This window comes from Cloeon dipterum, chromosome 2, assembly GCF_949628265.1.
Source record: "Cloeon dipterum chromosome 2, ieCloDipt1.1, whole genome shotgun sequence".
NCBI lineage: Eukaryota > Metazoa > Arthropoda > Insecta > Ephemeroptera > Baetidae > Cloeon > Cloeon dipterum.
Window position 1 is genome coordinate 17,295,890 of NC_088787.1, and position 17,000 is coordinate 17,312,889.

The 17,000-nt window shown below is 40.6% G+C and overlaps 2 protein-coding genes across 4 annotated transcripts in view; one reads left to right on the forward strand and one right to left on the reverse strand.

Moving 5' to 3' along the window:
- The window catches only part of jing, a 45,223-nt gene extending 35,711 nt beyond the window's left edge, over positions 1–9,512 (forward strand). For both annotated transcript variants that reach the window (XM_065477255.1, XM_065477256.1), the window contains exons 2-8: positions 3,283–3,778; positions 4,055–4,390; positions 4,768–4,947; positions 5,116–5,446; positions 5,508–5,656; positions 6,125–6,192; positions 6,254–9,512. In XM_065477255.1, coding sequence (XP_065333327.1) covers positions 3,283–3,778; positions 4,055–4,390; positions 4,768–4,947; positions 5,116–5,446; positions 5,508–5,656; positions 6,125–6,192; positions 6,254–6,434 — 1,741 coding nt within the window. In that variant the 3' untranslated portion in view covers positions 6,435–9,512. The remainder of the gene's footprint in view (positions 1–3,282; positions 3,779–4,054; positions 4,391–4,767; positions 4,948–5,115; positions 5,447–5,507; positions 5,657–6,124; positions 6,193–6,253) is intronic.
- Pld (Phospholipase D) lies at positions 9,511–16,953 on the reverse strand. 2 transcript variants are annotated; one of them, XM_065477236.1, is made up of 23 exons: positions 16,796–16,953; positions 16,071–16,288; positions 15,838–15,991; positions 14,970–15,185; positions 14,795–14,915; positions 14,595–14,740; positions 14,355–14,540; positions 14,140–14,219; positions 13,851–14,086; positions 13,685–13,795; positions 13,096–13,235; positions 12,835–13,038; positions 12,596–12,778; positions 12,409–12,545; positions 12,233–12,351; positions 11,692–11,802; positions 11,421–11,635; positions 11,237–11,362; positions 10,759–10,867; positions 10,537–10,668; positions 10,267–10,476; positions 10,089–10,211; positions 9,511–10,000 (listed from the first exon to the last, which is right to left on the reverse strand). In XM_065477236.1, exons 2-23 carry the CDS (start codon positions 16,243–16,245, stop codon positions 9,899–9,901), a joined length of 3,336 nt encoding a protein of 1,111 aa, XP_065333308.1. In that variant the 5' UTR covers positions 16,246–16,288; positions 16,796–16,953; the 3' UTR covers positions 9,511–9,898. The 2 variants fall into 2 exon arrangements, with proteins under 2 accessions (XP_065333308.1, XP_065333309.1); XM_065477237.1 differs by having other exon boundaries at positions 16,759–16,940.
- Positions 16,954–17,000: the final 47 nt, after the last annotated feature.

The window sequence follows — 17,000 nt, forward strand, 5'->3', positions numbered from 1 at the left end:
CCATACTATTATCTTTCCACACAGGGATTACGTTTCGAGCTCTCTATAGCTAGACCATTTTTTTCTTTTGTTGGCCGCGACACAATCCAGGCACTAACAGGTTATGCGAGCGAACGCGTGGTGAAGGATAACGTGTCTCTCTATTCTCTCTTTCGTGCCGGCTTCACCTCGGTTGATCCGAAAAAGACTGTAATAAATTACGTGATGTGCGAATGATCAGATGTCAAAAGATCATCACCGAGGAACGGAATGAATGTGATGCCTCTGTATACACTAGTTGGATTGATATTTTCTCAGAACGACTGAAAAGAAACGTCGTTTTTTTCATGTAAATTAATTTTATTGACTGAACTGAACTGAAACTGAATATTTTCTTAACTCATGATAGATTATTTTTCTGAGGATCTTTTACTAAATTTATTAAGCATTGATATCGCTCTTTTAGTCTCTTTTCCGTCGCATAGCCGAAACTTCGGGCAAGGAACATGAAGATTGCGTTTAGGTTCATTCAATTTTTCCCGTCCGCCAGACGTGATTGTTTAATGAGTTTAATGTGACAACAGCTCTGTGACACAGTGTCCGTTGACCCGCCATAAAAATTAAACTTTATATTTTCCCATCCATCTAGACACTAATTATTATCTCTTTCATGGAAGGACATATTTTTAATTTATAGCCGTGGCTTTGAAGCGAACTAATTGGCTGGGGTGTTAATTAATTTCTAGCTCAATCGCAAGTTTTCTACATTCCACTATTCATTATCAAAAATATCCGCGAGTCGCGTTACTCCTTGATATAATTATGTCATTTTCACTCTGGAGAGAGTAATTGCTAGGTAATTACTTCGCGCGTTTTCTCGCGAATCCAGTCGGTCGGCTTTGAATTACGTATACGCGCGCAGGCAAGGCAGCCGCGGTGAAAAGCAACTTGTTTTGCTTCTTTCGCGCGCGGCCATCAGCCGTGAGCAGTTCAGCGGCGAGAGTGGATTCGCGCACGGGCGTGGGAAAGCTGCGAGGGGACTCACTCGCTCGCCTCTGCAGCTCAAACAAAAGGCAGCCACATCGGAAGAGCCGCGCGCATCATTCATCAGAATCGTTTGCATTTTGATCAGCTGCCCGACTGCCAAATCGCAACGACTTTCTGCGCTAGCCAAACTTCAAGGGATACTTCTAGCCAAAATTATTTGCCAGCTCAATTTGCAACCTTTAGTTTATTTTCTTGGTGGCATGAATTTAAAATGTGATGTCTTTAGGATATTTCCCCATTTAATGATAGCCTATCTTGACAGTTAAAATATTTCTTGTTAGTTGTTCCTCTCAATGCAGATAGCTCTTTAATGATACTTAAAGAAGTGGCTAGGAAATAAATTTAAAATTACGAATGTGGTATTGATTGATTTGTTAATTTTGCACAGTTTGAAACCAGCATCAAAAAGAAGTGCCCAAAAGTCCTCGAATTTTCTATGGCAAACTCTTAATTGAAATCGTTAAAAAGGTTGTTTCGTTTCCTCGAAAATTTTTCTGACAATTATGTGACGAACTCTTGAGTTCAATAAACCTTTTTTTAAGTGGGATAGTGGAGAAATGAGCATCTACGCCTTCTCCGAATTTTTAAGCAATTTACGAAGCACGCCTTGTCTCTCCTGTAATTACGGTGTGCTGGATAGTGAAATTACGCATATGTGGCCTGATTGCATCGGATTGTGAGCGCATCATGCTCATTTAATAACTCTTCATCGCCCACTCGCGTTTATTCTAATCGGCTGCAGTGCTGTTAATGGGGAAAAGCAGCTCTTTTGTGCAATCGCATCAACCTTGATTGTGCGGCAAACACAGCAACTTTACTGCACCTGGAGAGCGACGCAATCGATAGCACGCATGCAGCTGCCGCCTTGGCGAGTGCGTTCGAGAAGGCCGAAAACGTAAATAAATACGAAGATAGAGACGCTCTTTTCCATTCGCTGCGGTAGTCGATTTCTTGTTAAAGAGTTTATTCTTTGCTATCTCCTTTTCCTCCCAAGCAGATTTGTAGAGCGATTTCAAGATGAATGCAAATAGTAGAAAAAATATAACCAAATATTTTCAGTAAGCTAGCAAAAATTCAGTAGCACTTTATTTATTTCCTCAGTTTTGCACCTTTCTTCTTATCAAGGTAGTAATTTAATACTTGATTCCCCGAAAATACAGTGCAAACGGCTGTAAATTGTGGACATCGTTGTGATAAATGAATATTGCGATGCGATTATAAAAAAGTTAAATGTATTTTTTATTAGTATCACGTAGAATTGGCATAGTTAATGCATCGTTAAAATTATCACTAACGCGACAATTCATATCAACACATTTACTTATCAACTATTTTTCTACAAAGTAACTTCTTGCTGAATGCTCAGGAATGCTTCAATATATCATTGCTAATTGCAATTAATCCTTCTGAACTCGTGTAAACAAAGCGCAAATGGAGTCGTATAAAAAACGAGTTGTGCGCCAGAAATAACAAATCGCCACTCGAGAGGATTTCCTCGGAGTTGTAGCTGTACAAATAATAAAGTCAGTCAGAGCGCTGTCTGGCTGATGATGTCACTCGCTCTTTTTGCACTTAACTCGTGCGCGTCTTCAAGGCGGCCGCCTCTTTTTCTTTCGCACGGCCCCGGATTTCTTTTTTCAACCGCCGACCTTCCTCAACTCAGATTTTCGTGCCGCTTGCCGTGAGAATTATTTGCGCCCCGCTCCTTTTTCTCATTGCGCTTTACAGCACAATTAAAATGCACGGTCGTCTCGTGGTTTAATTAAACGCTTCCGGTCCGAGAGCGAGAGAGAACGACTGAATCGCAGACAGACAGGCACACGGAAGGATGGACTCCTGTCTTGATTGTGCACCGCTGATACTGCACTAGTACGTGCTTGTGGCTTGCTTGCGCAACACGAAATTATTGCACTCCTTGCATTGACCTTCGTTAAGTGCAAGGCGACACAAATTGTCTCTAGAAAACACTTATTTGTAAAGATATAATGGAATAAGATGGAAATAAAAAATTTCGTTTTGAAAATTTACTAAGAGCAAGGTTATGTTAGGAAAATACTTTGCGAATGAAAATATCAATTTTTATAGCCCCTCAGGCAACTGGTGTGCCTTACTTTTTCAATCTACCGCATTTGAGAAAAGCAAGACATTTTTCTCCGTGGTCTCATTTCGTCCATGCATTTAACTACCCGCGTTTTTTTCCTCATGAAACGGCAGCAGTAAAAACGGTGTCTTAAAATGCGTTTTTTTCTGTTACAGTGGTGTGGTGGTTCTGAGCTCGACAGACTGCAGCAGCTGCAGCTCGTCAGGATGCAGCGGACACAGCGACATCACGGAGCCAGGGTCGCCATACTCGAGTCCTGGTCCGTGTCCGGCACCTGGCAGCCCTGACGAGTTCCTCCAGGGCAGCGAGGAAAGCGAGGACGCGCCGTCACCGAAATCAGATCCTCGGCCGCCCGACCCGGACGCCGACTGGGCCTACGATGACGAGGATGGAAACAACCTGCGCAAGAGGTCGTATCCCTGGAAGGGCATGCAGATCGCCAACTTGACGCCCAAGCAGATGCGCGTCGAGGACGAGTTGGACAACAACAACGCCAACCCTAGTCCGCAGCAGACACGCAAGAAGCAGTGGCCTGTGGCCGGGAAGCTGGACGCCAAGGGTCAGATCAAGATCACCGAGTTCTTCAAGACGCAAGTCAAGGCCAAAAGCAGCTTCAAGAAAGAAATCGATGTCAAAGTTTTCCCGGCACAAGTGAGTATTTTTTCACTTACTAATTGCGCGGTGGAAGAATCCAGTTTTCAGTGCATGCTAAATGATCGTGTTCAGTTCCAATTATTCAAAATTAAGAAAAGTGCGAATAACAATCTGCCGCATGTGTTACTTTGAATCAAGGTTGTATAATACAGATTTTACACTACCTCTTAGACGTTTAAATTATAAAAAAATCTACGTTCATGATCTTTGTGTTCCAAGAAAACATATCACAGCCTAAATAAAATCAACTAAATAGAAATTGACTTTTTTCAGGTGAAAGACCTGCTTCTGGACTCAAAGCAGCAGCTGCCATCTTTAAAAATCAAGTCTTCCATTGAGGAGGAGGAAGAGGACTGGAGCAAAAACACTGCCAGCTATGTCAAGTCTCGACCGTCGTTTTTCAAGGACGAGCGACCCAAGGAGCAGGAGGCTCTCAAACACGAATCCAAACTGGAGGAATGCATTACCGTGGCGACGGAAGAGCCTGCAGCTGTGGTGCCAGAGGAGACAATCTCCAGCACTCAGCTGGACATGGCCATCGAGATGTGCCGGGGCGCATCAACAAACAATGTGATCACCAATGGAGACAGCTTGGAACTGGAAAATAAGGTTAGTCAATTGCGTCAAAACAAACTTTTGGTGGCTTTTTAGTTAAAAAAATTATTCCTACGCATTCCTATGAGTCTTAAAACTCGTTATGCACAACTCGACTTATTGCAATTGTAGTTTACGGGGTTATGATGTAGTTTGATCGAAATTTTTTGTAATTTTCCCACCCAGCTTTTAGATTGAGTTTACATGGAATTTGTAGAATGTAGTATAATTGATGCTCTTGTTGTTCGTCAAAAAACAAGGATCTTCACGACAAGATTGACTGGATTGTAATTTCCTGTATCAAATCGATAGTGATAAGATAACGTGTTACATTACAGCCAACGACTGAATGTACTATTGCATTGTATCTAATTATTTCCACTCGTTTACAGACTGAATCCGCGACTGTAGCTCCACTGTCTCCCATTTTGTCTCAGCCAAAAGTTATTCGGTTTCCTGTTCGAAAACTAACTAACGAAAAGAGTCAGGCCGAGGCGGAAACGGTCAGATGTTGCTGGAAAGACTGCCAAGTAGAGTTGACTTGTGGATCAAAGCTCTTGGAACATCTTCAGGTGCGTGTCAAAACAACTTACATTCGTGTTCACACAAAATCGTAACCTCTAATTATTTATCAAAACAAAAATATCCTTACAAAACAACTGTTAGAGACAGCATCATCTCAGTATAGCAGTAGTTGTGAATAATTTATATCTCTAACCTAAATAACTTTGTTGTTTCAGAGCCAGCATGTGCACACACAGACGAATGGCGAGTCCTTTGTCTGCATGTGGGTTGGCTGCAAGGTGTACGACAAGACGTCTTGCTCGCGGTCATGGCTGGAGAGACACGTGCTCACTCACGGCGGCAGCAAACCCTTCAGATGCATCGTGGATGGTTGCGGCCAGCGCTTCAGCACGCAGACCATCCTGCAGCGGCACATCAACAGTCACTTCAGCGCCGTCTCCAATGGCAGCAACGGCAACGGAACTCGCAAGAGCACCGATGGAACTTCCAGCAAGCTTTTCAAACGGAACGGCAAGAAGCTCCGACTGAGAAGGCAGCCGTGGTCAGGTACAGGAGAATGAGTTCTAGTTTAAAACGGGGTTGATTAATTTTGTCGGTTCCATTGCAGCTCGAATGTTTGACTATATGGACGGAGGGAAAATGGAGGGAGTTACCCACCGTTTGATGCTCTTCTCACAGCAGCAAATGGACAACATCAGCAATGGGGAGCAGCTCCGGCAGCTAGAATCAGGCAGGAATTTGGCCCTTCGTGCCGAGGTGAGTTCCTCTTATATAATTAAATAGTGGTTAAACCTATTTAGTTTTCCTTTCTTTCACTAACCAATCTCTTTATATCAAAATTTTACGGGCTATTCATTAACTATTAAGGGCCGTTTTCTATAAACTGATGTGAATTGCAGAGCAAGAAAAAGTTATGACAGATGTGTTAACTAGTTTTGAGATTTAACCTGTCCCATTTTATTGAGCAGATGCTGCTCTGGGTTTGAAGATTAAAAATTATGATAAAGTTCAGTTGCATGTTAGATAATTAGGGAATGTAGATTTAAGTATATCTGATTACGTTGGAGAATCGTGTTTACCAAAGAATTAAAATTGTGTCATTTCGCCCTACAGAAATTGTTCTCGATTGAACTCTTTCAGAGCTTTTGAGAAATTAATTTTCTAATATTTTAAAATATTATTTTAATTAAAATGCATTCTCACGTTTAACTTTTCATCTTTCAGATTAAAGGCTCGAGGACTGAGCTTGATGGCACACGGAAAGTTTTAGTCCATTGGCACCCTGAGGACGTGTAAGTGGCTCGCTTGAGTGTTGAGTAACGCACCTTGCTAATTTTCGATTTCCTGCTACAGGCTGCCAGACGAATGGCTCAAGGAGAGTGAATACCAAGCTACCAAAGTCGTTCCGATGTCGAGTCTGCCATCCGAAGGAGCAAGTGTGCTGCACCACTCGTTGCTGCCCACTAACAACAAGGTGACCAGAAGACCACGAAAGGCGCAGACTAGAAACCGAAGCAACCACCTCTGCTCTTGACCTTCAAAGCCTTATTTTTAGCCAAACAAAGCGAATCACACGCATCTCAGGGTCAATTTGTAAAAAGGCGCCAAGCGGCCGGCGGCTGACTCTGTGCCGCCGCTTCGCGCGGCGTTGTACATAGTTTTTAATTGTTCATTTACGCACTTCGCGCGCGCGAGAAAGATATTAACAGCCAGCTAAACCTATCACTGCCAGTGGCTTCTCTGAGCTGATTCCCGCGTGGATTTTCGAGCAAAACTGCAGTCAGCCAGCGACTCTATGTTACGGAACTGTCAAGTTGTGTCTCTGTACATAGTCTTTTACGTTGTAAGCTGTTGATTCGATTGATTATAATTTATTGCGTTTGTCGTCCCTTTTTTTCGTAATCGAGTCCGCGAGGGCGGACGCGTAATCTGTCACTGCCACGTTCAAGTAAACAATCAACCTGCCTGCCACTAGAGTTCAGTTGCGGGGGTTTCGCCGGCAGCCCCTGAAACTCACACAACACCGCACACAAATACACAAACACACACCACTGCCATTTTGAAACGTTTTGATTCCGTCTCTGCGCGATCCCTGGCTCCTTTTGAACAGGCGACCACGAAGTAACAACCTCTGTGTGCCATAGCTTTGAAAAAATAATTTTTTTCGGCCAGGAGAGAGGAACTCTTTAAGTGGAGAGTGCAGAAAGCAATACAACTGAACTAGAAGTCAGGCTTGAAATCCCACCAGCCTCCGTTTGAGGGACTTCTGTTTTAAACGAAATTTTCAAAAGAGTCGCAATTATTTTTTAACTACCAACTAATGAAGGCCTTGTGCCATTTTGTTTTTTCTTTTATTTTTACAGACTAAAACTCGGTTAGAATTTTTTATTTTTATTTTTTATATTTTAAATTGCATTTGCAACTTGAATGCTATTTTATCTTCATGGTTCCTCTTCGTTTCGTGTTCGAAATCAAAACGCTGGCTGGTGAATTTTCCAGCCTGCTGAAAACCCCCTGTGAGTGAGTGACCGCGCAAGTAAATGAAATTGCAGGGCTGCTTTTACGGAGAACCACACTTACACACAGCGAGATCTCAAGTGCTCAATGCCTTCGACAACACAACACTGCCAAGCGTTCCGCGGCCACTGCACGTTCGGCTGCGTTTTTGTCAGCCGCGGTGCGCGCCGCCGGAACGCGCCATCCATTGAACGATTACATAATGTACATGTAAATCAAACGCTCGCACACGAAACACAACGGATTAGCCTTTTTCTACTGAGAAACAACAAAAGCGGTACAAAAATTGATGTTTCCCTTGTCGTTTCGAGAATCTCCACCCTTTTGTAACGCTACTGCCCCAGTTTAGAAACAAAAAATCGACGCACACTGCGGTTTTGATATAAACACATGTTGATTCCAAAAAGTTTTTGATCTCCCTTCGCGGTCTTGACGCTCTGGGCTCCGTTGGTACTGGAGCGAATGCGTGGCGGACGTCGGCCCAACTGACTTCTTGAGACTTTTAGTGTCAAGAAATCGCTCTTCTTTACATTTCGGCCGCCCAAGTTGTTCGCTACCGACTGAATTTGGCGGAGCCCCTTCTCTGCTTGGCGAGAGTGTCAAACAAAACAAATCGCTCACCCCCATTCGGAACACGGAATGAGACCTCTCGCGAGGGAAAGCTTTCGCTAGAGCGTCAGGACCGGCTTTTAATTTATTTGGTGCTCTATTGTTATTTATGATTAATCGGCATTGTTGATTTCAAAGGACTCCATCTCCCTCGTGTATGTATAAAAATCATAAACGTGGTATTTTCGTTTTGTTCGTTCATTTGCTCATTTTTACTTTTGGTGTACAGTATTTTGATTTCGACACACAAACAATCACACACTCACTTAAGCAAGCGGAGTTTCGCTCTTGCCGATTGGTTTGTTTGGACTCTTTCTATGACTTGTGTAACCTAAATCGGAGTATACTGTGTGTTGAAATAATAAGTATATTGAGATGAGATGGTGTAGATAGTCAATGAACTTGATAAGGTGTGTATAAATAATTGAATGGAGAATTCGTGGGGATAACCACTATTGATTATGAGACATTGAAAAGATTCTATTTAATCGCGTCTATTCGAAGGAAATAACACAGGAGGATTACGACAATTGAATTGAAAAAGTAAAAAAAGTACGAAAAACAGTAGTAGTTGAAGAAGAGAAAGAGATTTTGTGATGTTGGTAAAACATTTTTCGGCAATTGGATTGACCTAGAAGCGTTGATTGACTAAACTCTTTCCTTTTTCGCTATCTTTTTGTGTATAATAATTCCTCATTTTTTTTTGTCTTAAATTAAGCTAAAGAATATATAATTTTTTCATCGCATCATACAGCCCATCCATCAGTTGATTTGTACACGCGAAACAACTTAAATAACTATTGTTTAATCGTTTTAAGTAGATGAAAACATGATCTCCCTGAATGAGTTTTAATAATTAATTTTTCGAGTGTATGAGAAAGCAAAAATCTGGGTAGTCGACTCCGAGCTACTTTTCCGACTGAGTAAACCCTTCTTTTCCGTTCCGGGAAGTTTGAACGCCAAAACTTTTCGGAGGTCATATTCCCTAATTAAGTACGTGCCTTCCCCCTGTCAGAAGAAGGTGAATTGTTGTAAGTGTTCGACATTTCTCTCGTTTAGCGGAACAATAACCAATCACATATCGCCGCTGTCGATTGATCGGTTTACTGAATTCTTGACACCTGATAATTAATTTACGACCGAATACAAACACATTTGTGATAACAAGAGGAAAGTACTACCAAGAGGCGGACGAATATAGCAAACGCATTCTCACCCGAATGTAGTAATACTGCTGTTCTAAAACAAATCATGTACACAAAAACTTGTCTGTCTCATTACCAAGAAGCTACACGTACACTATGTATTTTTAAGGCGTGTTATGTATTTTGTTTTCAATTGAACTTGTAAACTTCTCTCACTGCATTGCCATCAAAGATACAGGAACAACCAATCCCCTTTTTGTAACTGTTTCAACATTCACACACTACTTTTTTTATTTAAGTGGCTGTATTTGTAATATTAAAATGAAAGTTTATACCTAGAACATTTGCGAGTTTTTTATTTTAAAAGCAGTCCAACATAAAAATGCATGCAAATATAGAATATAATAAAGATGTGATAAAACTATGTATTCAAACTTGTAAAATCACAACGCCAAGTTTTGATAGCAAAAAATTGTTCAACAAGCAACTGATATTCTGTCTAAAAATATTGCTATGTTCAAAAATTCCTGGATAAATACATAACATATAAATAACATTGCTATATTTGTTTGTAAATATATCTTCAACACAATTGAAAAATGCAAAATATTGTGGTTCTGCGGCAAGGCTTTTTTTACGAATGTGACTTTGTACTGCGCATTGACATTCTCCCATATATGAAATGCAAAAGTGCGTGGTGTATATCGTAGTGCAAACCTCGCCAGAACTAGGTCCACAAAGCTGATGGTAGCATTCCCTCAACAAAACTGTTCGCTTGGGCCAGGTTCTCTTCGCAAAGAAAGCTCAAAGGCATGTGGACAAGGTGACCCTGATGGTGAGCATAAATATAAAAATGAAAACTATTTATAACAGAGCCAAGCTCATTGCTTCCAAATTAAAAATATAGAAAATCTTACATTGACTTCTTTCAAGCAATTTCGAGCCTCAATCTTATCCCGAAGGCAAAGTGGTGTGATTGACTGGTATTCCTGCAGCTGTTGGAAATTTCTTACTTCATCTGAGGGCATGCAGTTGAATACCTGCAAAGCATCAAATTTATAAACTGACACTCCATAGATATGATCATTGACTTACTTTTTGAAATACATCGGTGTTTGTGTCAGCGGTTTTTCTCCAACGTTCATGGTAAAACTCATCGGACACTGGATCCCGAACCAAGGCATCACCCTCGGCCGACTCCAGCAAGCCCAAGTGCTCTCTGAAAATGCGTCTTCGCATGGTGCCTGCGTAACGGCCAGCCAGGTAAGGGGAGCCATTCATCAAGGAATCTATCATTTCCTCGTCCTGTAAATGAGGTTTTTAAGACCGGCATGGTCACAGAGTCTGAAAATCATTATAACAAACCTCAATCACAACAGCGATTTCTGAGTCTCGAGATCCAAGCAGACTCCTGTCGTTGATGTTGGCAGAACCACAAATGACTAAGCGGTCATCAGCAATCAGCAGTTTAGAGTGGACGTAAATGAGCTCACTGACCTATGAGAATATATACATTATTAAGACTAGGAGTTAAATTTTTGTTATTTTGCATTTATTGACAGAAAAAAAACAGCTCAGGTTATTTACCAATTCATCCTTCAGCGTCGCGTACGTCCTGAGACCATAGAATGATACGTAGTTTTCTGGATGTTCAATTCCAGAGTCAATCAAGTTTTTAATCAAGGAGCCTCTTCCTCTATAATCACGATTAAAAATAAATAAAGATACAGCGCATTTAAATTTTTTATCTGAGAAGCTTTGAATAATGTTTGCCAGGAACTCGCAAATTGGAAGTAAAATATAGCGCTTACGCCATAGCTGAAACAGTATATCGGTGAAAGTTTTACCGATAACAGCAAAGCGTATCTGAGTTTGAAGTGGAGTTTCCCAACTAAATATGCTTCACCCCGTGTCTGCTTCAATACGCCACGTATATACACTAACTGCAATTTTCTCATTTGTATTTGCTTCAATCAATAGATAAACCTCTTTTTTCTTAAAAGAGCCACCGAGAAAAGGGTATTCATCCCACCAGTGCAAAGTCTATTTTAGACAATAAAATCACCTGCAAATCGAGGCGTAGTTGTAGTAAGTGATGGTGTGCAAGGCTCCTCCGGTCGCTTTTCCCATTTCGCCTTCAAAGGCTGGCAGGAGCGGCATTACAACTATCACTCTAAATGTTTCACCCTTCCTGTCAAAGGTAAAACCACAGTGGTCGCTTTAAATTACACGCAAAACGTTCTGCTTACTGATGCGCAGCAACAATTCGGTCGAAGAGCGCTTGGTTGATCTTGTTTTCGACCTTTCCAACCTCTGGTTTCACTTGTGTGATAAAAAACTGATTCTCGATGTAAATAAAGTGGCTTGAATTTCTGATGGCGTCAATGTACGCTTCATGGATGCTCTGCTCAATGGCAGCTGCGTGCAGAAAACTGGCGCTCCACTGACTCACACTTCTGACAATCTGCGATTCAAAAACTCAAAATCAGAATTTGAATTGAGCATTGAAGAAAAAATTACCTGGCAAGTCACTTTAGGCATTTTCTTATTGAGTGGTGGGACAACTAAACTCGTATCGTTGGACTTCGGCACCAGGTAAGGATACTCCGTTTTATTTTTCACTTTCTCCAACTAGATAAGACAGAGACATTGGTAATCTTAAGGTGTTAACTGAACTTGCTTTCAGGGTTCATCAATAATGTAATGCGCAAATATGCACCACTGGTTTTTATGCGCAAAAACCGCAGCTGGAAAAACCCACCAGTTTTGGGTTTTACTTATGTTTTCCGAAAAGGTCACATTTCGCGCCAAAAAAAGTAATTAGGCAAATTACGACAAGCGTTTAAATTGTTGGTCTTTTGGTGAAACCAGTGGCATTTTTACTGATCCCTATCATGTTCATCCATCATGAGAATTTTTTAATTTTAATAAAAATGCATGTGTTTCGGAAAAATGCGCAAAATTTCATAAAAACCCGCAAAAAAGGTTTTTTTGCAAATGCAGTGGGTCTCTCTGGAAAAATTAGGGTTGCTGCGAACCCTGCTTGCTTTGGATGACGCACCTTGACTGCATTCCATCTTTGAATAAAGTGTCTGGCAACGTCTCTGGCCGCCAGTCCTTGCACCAAGACGCCAATGTCATGCCAAGGCATTCTTGGCGTCTGCTCTCTGCTGATGTAATCTGCAGCGGCAAAAATCAAGTACTGCAGGCAGACAATTAATTTAAGAAAGTTATTACCAGCAAATGGAGACTCTAGATCGACAAAATCCTTGACGATGCAGTTGCTGTAGTCTTTTCCCAACCAAAGTTTCGCCTGGCCAATCTCAGCATCGTCCAGAGTCTCGTCAAAAGCGAAGGTTTCGTCATCGGATGACCTATGATTTTAATTTAATCCTGACGCAGTTGGGGAAAATGCAAATCATACTCTTCTCCGCTTGAAGCAATCGTATCTGTGAATGTTCCTCTCTTGTCAACCTTTGCTGCGCCGACGCTGCTATTGTAGAAACTCCTGAAGCGCCTCTTAATGCGGTTCATTCGCATTGCCATCGCAAACATGTGGGGGTGGGCAGCAGACTCGTCTTCTCTTCTTTCATTCTCTTCAGCAATTCTGCAGATGTAAACTTAGTCAGTAATAATCAAGTCTAAATTTATTTTTTCACGGACTTGTTGATGCTACTTTGAGAGGCTTCAGAGCGGAGATCAAACATGGATCGGAGGAGCTGATTTGTTGAGCTTGCGAGTTGCCACACAGAGGTGACTTTATTGCCTTTGGGATTGCTAGACGTTAGTTTTGGAGCGTGAGGAAGGAACTGGTTTGAATTGGACAATCCGTCCGTTGTGCTCGATGGCTGGCCAAGATCAGTCAGTCTGTGATTGATCATTTTGATATTTCAAATTGTGACTTTAGTCAAAACGTCTTCATACCTGTGTTTGTGATCATCCCAGCGGCCGTAACACAAGTCCAAGCCGCCAAGAAATGCGTAGTTTTGATCAATTACAATGATCTTTTCGTGGTGGGCCCACAGAAAAATTCCAGTGCGAGCGTGAGTTGGATGGCGAAGTACCTATGTAATGGAAAGATAACAAAAATAAGTTTAATCAAATATTTTTTGAAACACTTTAATTGAAGGTAGGGAGTTTGAATTATTTACACATTAATCTCATAGACTCAAAAATAAAAGTTAAATTTTCAGTGGAAACGGTAAGCTGCAGTAACATTTTAAAATTTATCCAAAATCAGAGCTTTATTTAGCTTAGGACACGCTCATCTGTTTTGCTCTATGATTAACTCAAGATAAACCAAAATATTATAAGCATAATAATATAAAATTAACTTTGTATGATACTTCCAAAACTAAGGTTATGAAAAATCTGATTTGATAGGATGTGGTGATTCAATGGGGAAAGTGAGTTAATATTTTGAGAAGGAAACCAAAAATTGTCTTAAATATATAATATAGGATGTGGGTTTGTGGTTGGCATAATATCAGTTACTCATTAACTTTGAACTAACCTTGATATTTTCATGCTTGGACATGAGCACTTGCTTTGTGTATTTACTATTTAAGGCAAGAGCTTGTTTCACTTCTTGGAAAAGCAAAACAAAAATTTTGACTCCTTGTGCCTAGAGTGTTAAAAGATTAGCATGGCAGCAATATCTTGGAATAAATTCAAATTACAGCTTTTCTTTCCAGCATTTTGTCCAGCCGATAAACGTGGTCTGCGTTAGCTGGCCTTTTTAAATAAATTTCGGGGCTCAGCCACCAATCAGCAATAAGGATCTCTTCTTTAGCTGCCTCGATGGCTTTTGCAGCAGCAGCCATGTATCCGGCGCCGTCAACGAACCAGGCTGCTTCGGTGGATCGCCTGATTGGGGCAAACGAGGTGAATCGGTTTGGTTTGGTGAAATCAGTGGCTGAAATTAATGATTCAATAATTGCTGCGGGTTTGATTTCAGTTCAAAATTACCACTTGATTCAGCCTTCATCTTCAGAAAAGCAACCCATTCTTTGCATTTTCGCTCAGTCAAACAATCAACAGTGATGGACCTAATTTCCAAAGAATAAATTGTTATTGCGTTAGGTTTAAAAATAAAATAGCACCTGCATGTGCTAGTTTATTTCTAAGTTCACGTTTATTATTATTATTATTTTTAAAATGAGAGGTAAGGATTTTCATTTTACCTGTTCATATTGCTGATTTTCATATAGTGAGGTACACTGGACTGAGTGACGTCAAACCTTCGGTCCATGAGCATCACACTCTTGATAATACCCGTTTTGAACTCAACGTAGCCAACAAAGGTGTCTTTGACAAACAACCATCGCCTGCCCCATCGACCGAAATTCCTGCTACAAAACTTTCCACAGCTGAAAAAAGTAACTTAAAGGCGCGTTTTTGCAGATTATTTTTTGATATCGCACCTTTTACAGCATTTTTGGTTGAAAATGCCTAAAATATCACAGCCTGAGGTTTGTGCGCTTCCTGTCCTCTTTTTAATGTGGCCTTCTTTTCCTTTTGAGCCTAACTGGTCGACAAAGGAAAGTGGGCTTACTTCCAAAAAATTCATCTAAAGACCATTTGAAATTAGCAAAACCCTAAGGATGTTTGGCTCGCATTTTACCGTTTCATTGTGGTTTCTGAAAACCTTTATTCTCAACACACCCTCCAAGTATTTTTCCAATTGTTTCATTCTTTCCGCCATCTGCTCAGGTTTCACCTCAGCGTCAGGCATTGACGGTAGTCTATAAAAAGAAAAATGAGACCCAACCCATAATGATATAGAAATTTGTATGTACGTAGGCAACGATCTGATTCGTTTGAACTTGAAGATGCCAACTCGCGGACCCAGATCCTCATTGAAGCTTTCTCTCTTCTTTCTGTGCTTCCTAGTCGGGAAGGGAATTTGAAGCCCAGCCCTGAAGATTCGGAGCTGTTGGTGCAAGTGGTAAAAGTGCTTGTACCTCTTCTTGATGACCCAGCTGAACTCTCCATGCTGCAGCTCAATTGTGTAGCTGCGAAATTTATTTGTGAATTACATGTGATAATTACACAACGTGATTTAATTCACTGTGATGATAATCTTACAACACATAAACATTTGTTACTTTGGCTGATTAATAGCGGTTTGAAAGTTAATACACTAAATAACATGTAGAGTGACGTGGACTTAAGCTGATGATTAACATTGGTGCAAATTATATTGGTGATTGGAATGTTAAATTGATGACTAATGCGATTGTTTCAAGAGATTTTTCTTTAACTTATCAATATCATTATGAAAAATAGGACTGTTCGTCACAAAGATAAAATTTTGAATAAAGACTGACATTATGGATTTCAGACTTTGATAGATGACTGCTGTCTCTAAAAATTGCAAGTTGTTGTTGTATGTAATATGTATTGAATAATGAAAATAATATCTAATTCAACAACTCGTTATTTCAAAACTAAATTTTAGAAATAGCAATAAAATTATTCATAATATATTATTTCCATATTTTCGTAATATATATTCATGATAATAATTAAGCATTATACAGCGTTTATTAATCAAAACATTGTGAGCATAAAATAATTTTATCATAAGAAAAAGAGGAAGATTCAGATATAATGTTGAAGCGTGACACAAAATACATTAGATATTTTGAAAATGGCTTTGCTTACACATTTGGATTTTGCCATCGGGTTGTAGCATTCCTTTCACAAAGTGTAACCTTCACTCTGATGCTTTTTCCAGGAATATAAACCTTTTCTGCAGGTGCTTTATTGACCTTGACAGGATCTGCATAGAGGCTGCTAAAAGGTATGCACGGTGCCACTGTGTTTTAAGAGTTAATTTAAGACAATTGTCAAATAAAACAAAAGACGAGATGATAAATCTTTTCACTGGCACTTACCATTCCCTTCTACGCCCTCATCATCTGGTTTTTCATCCTCCAAAGGACTTTCAAGGTCTTCCTCATCAGAACTGGCCATCGGTGCGCGCTGCGGCTCATCCTCCAGGTGGACGTTATGTCCTGGAGAGGAGCTATGGCTGCAGCCAGGACTTTCTTCGTCCACGGACTTCACCATTCTCACCGTTCACGAAGCCCTAGCAAGAGAGGCCCACTTGATCCTATGAAATATATGGCGCACTTTTAATACATATAAATTTTGTCAAAGGTTAAGTGGTGGCAGAGTCGCGGTTTTAGCCCGCCTGAGGGCGATGACATCATTCAATTATTATGATTAAATAAAGCGATTGCAATACGGGTGCGTGGGACTTTCTCTTTCAACCTGCTTCTTTCAAAGGTCGCTCTCGTGTGAAGCACAAATGAACTTAACGGATTATAAAAGAGAAGTAAAAACTAAAAACTCGATTCGAAAGAGGACTTTTCAATACATACATACAGCCTTTTAGCGAAGAGTTGAAGTAGACTGGAATATAATAAAAGTGACTCCGACTGACAATGCATGCAAGCGCACTGATAAAACCGCACCACATAAGATAATAGAAACACTACGCTGTGCTGAAGTCGACTTCGTGTGGTATTGGCTCTTGAAAATACGATTCACTGCACTTAATAATACAATACATAATCTTACATCTTAATCTCTTAAAGCTCCAGCGACGAGTAAATACCTCACATCATGTCAGACGTCTTCTGCTGTAAACGTCATAAAAAACGTTCAGCAAATCCACAAACTTTAATCTTTAATAACAAGCTGTGTTAAAGCGTGTAAGACTGGCAAGACTTTACGTACTATGTGAGACCACACCAGCACCACACCACACAGTACACAACACAACACAAGAGCTGATCTGATTGTGTGAATGGTTTTCTAAC

Bases quoted from the DNA above. Each gene is read 5' to 3' on its own strand.
- Pld (XM_065477236.1), bottom strand. From the start codon at position 16,245: ATGGTGAAGTCCGTGGACGAAGAAAGTCCTGGCTGCAGCCATAGCTCC. The intron at 14,220-14,354 runs GTAAAATGAAAA...TTTGGAAATTAG, and splicing joins AAAATCAGCAATATGAACAG to GTCCATCACTGTTGATTGTT. The intron at 12,546-12,595 runs GTATGATTTGCA...TTAAAATCATAG, and splicing joins ATTGCTTCAAGCGGAGAAGA to GTCATCCGATGACGAAACCT.